This window comes from Pteropus medius, unplaced genomic scaffold (genome assembly GCF_902729225.1).
Source record: "Pteropus medius unplaced genomic scaffold, Ma_sr-lr_union100, whole genome shotgun sequence".
NCBI lineage: Eukaryota > Metazoa > Chordata > Mammalia > Chiroptera > Pteropodidae > Pteropus > Pteropus medius.
In genome coordinates, this window is record NW_024349222.1 from 7994042 (window position 1) to 8002037 (window position 7996).

A 7996-nucleotide genomic window follows, 5' to 3' on the forward strand; every position below is an offset into this window, starting at 1 on the left:
TATATAATGCATCCAAAGAACGTTTTTATGTGGTTCCATCACCCATATCCTTGAACAACAGTCCAGTATATTGCATAAGAGTTTAAAGAGTTTTTGATGTTGGAATCCATAGTTGAGTTTTAGAGAATTCCCTGAAAGTTATATTGAGAAATACATGTGTACATGAATACACTTAAATATTTTTTTGCATACTTTCTTTTTGGAGGAGAGGGTCTACAGCTTTCAACAGATTCTCAAAAAGGCCTTCACTCCCTGCCCCAGTATTAAGAGCAGTTATTTTAGTGATAGAAACTAAATTTGATATTGGCCTAAAAGCCAGACATATGACAAGAGAAGTCTGTTTCCTCCCTCCCGTAACTATAACCACTATTTCCCGTCCCCCATCATACCTTAAGCTACGTTAAGTTCCTGCTCTACCAGAGTTTGAATTTTTCACAACATTGTTGTGCAAATAATTGAGAAGTGGCTAGAAGAAAATGTAGACAGCACAGTAATGCATTGTGGATTTTTATAACAGATTTGCTATCTCATGAGTGTTTTAATTGGCATCATTTCATTATTTTTTAAAGCGATATAACAGATTTATTTGAAAATCACTATTACAATACACCGGAAATTATGTTTCTGTAACTACGTAAACTTACAATAAAAATATTTTAGATGTCAACCTAAAAACATGTGAAATGATCCCTAGTTTTCAAAATTCTTTTAGAACAGTCAAGCAAAAGAAGTGTCTAAAGACCATGCTCTAAAGTAGTAGTTGTCGGCTTTGATGTTTTTCAAAATCCCCTGGGAAACTTGTAAAAGCTGCAGGCTCATCGTCACCCACCCCGCCACCCCAGAGGCTCATCACCTGCCCCACTACCACAAATCTACTCTGTAGATTTGGAGAATGTGTGAATTTAAGGAGCACTCTCTGGTGATTCTGTGTAGTCTGTGGACTAGGCTTTGAGAAATACCTCTTCAAGATTTCTTCTCCGATTACATTGCATCAGCAGAAAGCTGTTTACTTGAATCATTTTTTTTTCTGAGCCGCCTGTAGAGCTGCCTTCTCTGAGCCATTTTTGTGTCACACTTTCACCCTCGAACGCTTCTTCCATTTATAAAAGAAATTATCCAAGACATCATTCATCATTACCAACTCTACCAGCTACCACTGCTAATTGATGCCATTTTTAAAACATCATGCTTTTTGTGAGCTAACAGCAACTGAAAGTACAGTCAAGTATTCTGGGTCTTCAAGAGAAGTCAACTAGAGATTGAAACAACGGTTAAATAGACATGGGTTATCTAGTAGGCAGATTAAGCGTATGCTTAAGGCATCGGCAAAGCCCAAGCAATCCCTTTTTTAAAAAAAAATTAATAATACATATACTTTAAAAGCTTAAAACTAATAACCACAGGAAAAAAATAGAACTTTTTAAAGATTTTTTTTTGTTCGTTATACTCTTTGTTCTTAGCTCTGCATTAAATATAAGGGTGTCCATTTTTTTTCAGTGATTAAGGTCTTTTTGGCCTTCTCTTTTATATAATATTGATAATTCTATCCTGAGCATTTTCTTTTCTGTGCCTCAAAAGATTTCAAGAGAATCCTCAAAATGGATAATTTAAGAGCTAAAAGGTATTAGTTTAGGATGTGTGGCACTGTTCTAAATGCATATATGTACATCGTTTAAAATTCACAGCAGCCTTATGAAGTAGGGACCACTCTTAGCCCTCCATTTTATAGCTAGGAAAATTGTAAGGTTTTTCTAGTGAGAAGAAGAGGTATGTAGGGGGGAGTGGGGCGGAAGAGGAGCGAGGCTCAGCACTGTGTGAGTGAGCCTGATCTTCTGAAGCACTGTGTAACTCTGCAAACGCTGAACACTTTTTCTGGTGTAGGAGGAATTAGCTATTTAGAAAGTAGTCTATCGGCCCAATGACTCCCTCGCCAATTTGCTGTCTGGAGAGAGAATGTGTACCCTAAAAGAAGGGTAGCCTCGTAGTTGTACTGGTGGTACAGATCCCTGGCAAGACTCTTGCCAGGAAGAAGAGCCCTTTGCTTCTGAGTAAAAAGAGGAACCAATACTTTGCCTATGACATAAAACACCTCGATTCGAACTTGGCAGTTAGGAATCCTGCGCAGCATTCTAACGCCATTGGTGTACATCGGAAAAAGGAAATGGGGGGAGAAATTTCGCTTAAATAGAGCGAACTCATTCCGAGACCCGCGTGCCCCTCTGTTGCTGTGCAGGGTGCGCAGAGTTGGGGAACAGGGGTTGGGGGCGGGTGCGGGGCAACCCGCACGCCTTCGTCCGGCTCCCGGCGCGGGCCGCTTCCGGGCAGTATCCTCGGGAGAACTATCTACACGCGACTTCAGGCGTGTCCCATTCGCAGCTTGATCAGAGAGAAAGGCGCCTGCTGGGAGAACACGTGGACGCGCTCCTGGGGTAGAGACGGCAGGAGTTGTCTAGCTGCCGTTTCCGCCGGCCCGGGAGGGGGAGGGGGGTAAAAGAGGAGGAGCGGGCTTGTCACGAGAGGCTGGGCTGGGCAGGGCTGCGGGTAACAATTAACGGCGAAGGGTAGAAGGAAGGGAGCGAGGGAGCGAGCGTTAGACCTTAGAGAACAGCATGGAGCCCTCGGCCGACTGGCTGTCCGCCGCGGCCGCCCGGGGCCGCGCGGATGAGGTGCGGGCGCTGCTCGAGGAGGGGGCGCCTCCCAATGCGCGCAACAGTCACGGTCGGAGCCCGATTCAGGTGCGTGAGCAGATCTGCCGCGGGAGGAGGGGTGACGGGCGGCTTTGGAGAATCAGGTTTGCAAGGAAGGTGAAATCAGGTAAACGTTTCGATTCTCGGTGACGGGGTAGCATCCTGTGGAGTTTTCCTATGGAGTCGGGTGTCGGAGTCTCTCCTGGCAACGCCCTGGGGGCTCAGGAGGCCAAGGGAGGAACGAGGAAGCACAAGGGACGTAATCTTAGAATGGTGTGAAGATCTGGAGGGGAGAACCTATTTTTGTTAATATAGACAGAGGTATGTTCTTTATCAAATAGAAAATGTACGACCGTTTGGTATAAAACTCAAGATTTTAAAGAAGTGTAAGATTTGCCTGGCTCAGGCCTGAACTCACAGGCCCGGAATGGAACTGATGATCATCTTCCTCCTTAGGGTGGATTTCAGTGGAAATCTACAGCTGTGTATCTTAGAATAAATATCAGTTGAAATTATTCAAAAGCAACTACATAATATGTTTATTTTCATTTAACTGGGTAAGGAAAAAATATGCTCGTTTTGCAATATATGCCTGTAAGAATTAAGGAAATGCAGACATATACGAAGAAAAACGTTAGTGTAACCTTGCGTGAAATAATGCCAATTTGGTTATCATTTTAGTGGTAGCTACTATTATTATTGTTATTAACTTACTTGCTATAGATTAACATATTTGGGGGAGAGTTTTCAATTCCTCATTGTTGAGAAATGTCATTTCTCCTTTCTTCACTCCAGTTTTTTTTTGGGGGGCGGGTGTCGTGGTTTTGTTGTTTGCCTTCACTAATTTTGTCTCAGTCTAAAATGAAGTCTTCCTGGGAGTCACCACCCTAGTTTTATTCCCAGTGTTGACAATGATTTCTGATTCTGAAAACTAAAATTTATGTGAAACAAAAGTACATTGCAAAAACTCCAGCATAGCAAGATAAAGGAAAGTAGGTCTGCTTGGAACTTCACAAACTTCACAAGCAAATCTTTCTTTCCTGAAACTGTTATATACACTTTAAAATACAGATATAAAAATAAAACGAAAGTGCTTTAAAACTCGAGATTATTGTGTGATTTGAAGTGTGGAGAGAATTTGAGACTGGAATGGTTATAGAGGACAAACACAAGTCCTTTAAAAATAATGTATGTATGGCTCATAATTTTTTATCTCTAAAATATCACCAGCAGCTTGAAAACTGGGAGTTTGACCTTGGAATTCTGGAATATGTTAGAGGAGACCTTATTTGTTTAAATTCAAAAAGAAAAAAATTTGGATAATTAATTTTAACTTTTTCTCACAGGGAGGATAATAATATAGAGAAAAAGAGACATGATTTTGGTTTACTACCCTAATCAAATCTATATTTAGTATAGAAATACTTAGTTTATAGAAAAACTTTCAAATTATTAAGTTAAATTTAATGTGTTATCAAATGGATTTAAGCACTCTACATATATTCATTTAATTGGTTTATTTTCTTTTCACTTTGGATTGCTATTATGATTCAAATATTTAAATGTTAGGTTACTATCCAACCTTTAATAATAATATAATAAAAAATATAATAAAAGCATTTGAAACCGATTAAATGATGAAGGACTTCATTGGATTTATGTAGTTAGTAATAGTAGTAAAGTTTCCCAGTTTTTTATTTTAAAACAGTGCATTGTTTTAATGCACTGCAATAATTTTTCCTTCTTTTTGGAGCTGTGATTTAGTTCACTTATATTTTCTTTTTTAAAATTAAATCAGTTTCACTTTCTCCAGGACAGGAATCAACAACCATAGTATAACATTATCATTCCTTGGTTTGAATAAATAAGTAATTCATGTTTAATACAGACTATAACTAAAATAAATAATTCCCTTTTATAAGTCACTATATAATATAACCCATATACTGTGACTCTTACAAGGAAACTTGTGATTACAGTGGGCCCACCCTGACAATTCAGGTTAATCTCCCTCAGAGTTCTTAATTTAATCACATCTGCAAAGTCCCTTTTGCCATATATATCCACCACGTTTAAGTGTTGGGAAGCGGACATCTTTGGGGGGCATTATGTAGCTTACCACAGGAAAAAATTTTAGGGCTGGTTTGATAAAGCTAATTTTATACCTAAAAAAAAAAAATTGAAGTTTAACATTCCAGGAAGCCTAGCTTTAAATTTTGCAAGAATTAAGGTTAGTTTTTTGTTTTCTGTTCTTTAATTATTATTTTTGCTTTTTAACAGTTACCACATTCTGGGCTTGGATATACAACAGTGAACTATACAAAATCTCTGAGCCTTACATAATTTCATATCAAATTGAGGGGAGAAATACAGAACGTTAGGCTGTAGTGAAAGCAAGTTTGTCTCTCACTCTTTTGCTGTAGTCTGTACCTCTGGCAGTGTTTTATGTGTGGCTGAAACTCCAAGAAAAGTTGGAGAATAGAATAGAAATTCGGTGTGTACAGGAAAATGGAATGGATAGGAGAACTGGCTAAGAGAGTTGGTAACTGAAAGCAAAGAGTAGGCATCTGTGGTTTGTACTGATGTCTGCACGGAGTAGCGGCTTTACAAACAGTTTCTTTACATTTTTAATCCTGTCCCTACGGCCTGCCCTCGCCCTGACGACTCTGCTTTCTCCCGCAGGTCATGATGATGGGCAGCGCCCGCGTGGCCGAGCTGCTGCTGCTCCACGGCGCGGACCCCAATTGCGCCGACCCGGCCACTCTCACCCGACCGGTGCACGACGCCGCCCGGGAGGGCTTCCTGGACACGGTGGTGGCGCTGCACCGAGCCGGGGCGCGGCTGGACGTGCGCGATGCCTGGGGCCGCCTGCCCGTGGACCTGGCTGAGGAGAGGGGCCACCGCGAAGTCGCCGGGTACCTGCGCGCGGCCTCAGGGGGCAGGGAAGGAGGTAGCCACGCTGGTACAGACGCAGCAGAAGGTCCCACAGGTGAGGAGGCCGATCTAAGAATTTGAGCTTCCTCAGCCCATCGCACTCCTTTTTCAGAAGAGAAAGCTGGCTCCGGGTGAGCGGAGTCTTGTGTCTCTCCTCAGCTCTCACACTGCCAGCCAGTGGGACAACCCTAGTATTCCGATCGCGCTGCCCTCTCCAGTGCTATGGACGCGACATAGCCTGAGATGGACTTCCTTAAGTCAAAGCCCATCCCATAAACCCTGCACTCCACCTCCCAAACACTCATCCTCCCCGCAGCTCAGGCCTAGACCTGAGCATTGAAGACTCGAGGCTAAAGTTCTAGTGTCCCTTCTTCCTCCAATCTAGCTGGCCAGATGCATCCATTCAATGGCCCTCAGTTTCTCCATTACCTAGGTCGCTGGACCAGTCCTGTGATTTCCAAAACCAGTTGCGCATGACATCATCTGGTAGAGATCTGTCATTCCCAGCTCTGTTACACAATTCTGCTAAATCCGCCCCGCTGCTCTATGCGGTGGAGTTTTTCAGAGCTCCCCCAAGGGGTTCAGAGAGTATCTGGGATGGAGACCTCTCCAACCCTCGCAGTCTACACACTGGAATTTGCTGCACGCTCTGGATTACAGACCCTTTCTTAAATTTTTCTCTCTGTTAAGCTTTTGGTTTCTGCGAGAGATCGCTGAGAAGGAGAGACGGTTATGTGGTTCCTCTCCTTGCCTTCTCTTTCTACGACAACAAAGCCTTCTTTTCCCTCGGCCCCATTTCCTTACCTCCACTTCTGCCTGCCTAAAGTACTAATTTTATTTTTCTGAAAGAGAAACCATTTAATCAAAATATATATGTGAAGCAATATACGAAATTAGCACGAATATTTAAGGTAAAACATGACTTTCAAGATACAAGATACAGAAATCTTGGGCTCAGAACGGAGGCACTAGGCTTCCTGGACTGAGGAGAGAATCTGGGAAGACGGAGTGGAGAGGCTCGCTCTGGGCCCACCGTTGGAAGTGCAATGAGAGCAGTGCCTTGTGGTGGGGCGTCGGGGGCGGATAGATCTCCATTAGCCGGGACCGTTCCTCCAACAGAAGCTTGCATTTCGGACGCGGTATAGGACGAGGGGCCAGTCACAGGGCTGTAGGGTGGAGCAAGAACTGGGAGCTGCCGCAGAGAGTCTTCTTTCCCTCCCTCCTTCCCTTTAACTAAGATTCTACTACGTAACCAGCCCGGTTCTAGGTGGGACACAAAACTGGAGACAAAACAAGAGTCCTGCCCTCGTAGAGTTTACATTCTGGGAAATAGACTTTAAACACTATAACAATGTATTTTCAGAGAGTGATTTTGTAAAACCAATGCGATGTATAAGAGTGAAGTGTGAATAGAAGGGGAGGCTGTCTTAGGGTGATCCGAGAAGCTGACTGATGAGAAGAGATTGGGAACTGGAGGCAGAGAAACTGGCAAGTGCAAAGACTGCGGCGAAAATGTGTGTGGAGGGACAGGAGGATCGAAAGGCAGGCTGGAGGGTGTACACAACGAGATCAGAGAGGAAGGCAGAGGCCAGATAATTGTAGGGGCCGTATAGGTCAAAGGATGTTTGGTCAAAACGTGGATTTTGTTCTAGAAACGTTAGGAAGCCATTAGCTGGGTTGGGAGAGATGCCCTGAGGAAAAAGACAATGGTACTGGAACCAGTGATTCCCAGACTTCCGAGCCTTGCCTAATCAAGTGTCCTCCGATTACGCGAGTTCGCTGAGTCGCTCGCCAGCCTCAGATGCAAGAGATGCTTGGGACCGCGCGAAGCGCGAGGCGACGTCGACGAGGTGGCAAGCACTCGGCACCCATTATATACCCGTTTTCCTCTCGCAACGCCAGTGGGCTGCGCAGCAGCGCTCTCCCTGCCCTCAGCCTGGCGGGCCCGGAGTGCGGAAGCGGTCGGCGAGCCCAGCACAGCTAGCAGGACAGTGGACGCGTGTGGGATTAGCGAGGCTCGGAAGTGCGGAGACAGCCGGCAGGGTCGCGATTCCAGGAACAGATCCCTGCGCTGAGGGGTTAGTGGACATTGTGAGGAAGTGTGCATGCAGGCAAAGTCCATTAGTGAATACCTGGGGGACTGCAAAAAAAGGAGGCTGGAATGGGTCTCACATCTTTCTAATGTCTTTTTTCTCTCCGCCGTCTGCAGATACCCCAATTGAAGACCAGAGATTCTTCAAAGGATCTTGATCTTCAGGAGAAATTGGGCGGCAAACATCACACCATCCCCGCCTCCCAATTTTCTTCTGCTTTTTAAAATTTCAGACCTTTTATGTGCATTTATATATTGTGATAAAAGGTTTTTTTAAAAAATC

General features: G+C 43.9%; 1 protein-coding gene across 6 annotated transcripts in view; it reads left to right on the forward strand.

The window, feature by feature from the left end:
- Nucleotides 1–7996, forward strand: part of LOC120617114 (cyclin-dependent kinase inhibitor 2A-like) — a 22918-nt gene extending 14922 nt beyond the window's left edge. For 2 of the 6 annotated variants that reach the window (XM_039880708.1, XM_039880709.1), the window contains exons 2-4: nt 5370–5676; nt 7524–7699; nt 7831–7996. In XM_039880708.1, coding sequence (XP_039736642.1) covers nt 5370–5676; nt 7524–7696 — 480 coding nt within the window. In that variant the 3' untranslated portion in view covers nt 7697–7699; nt 7831–7996. Of the gene's footprint in view, nt 1–2499; nt 2736–2789; nt 2815–5369; nt 5753–7523; nt 7700–7830 lie in introns of those variants that run through there. The other 4 variants (XM_039880707.1, XM_039880710.1, XR_005656774.1 and 1 more) reach the window with 4 other exon arrangements.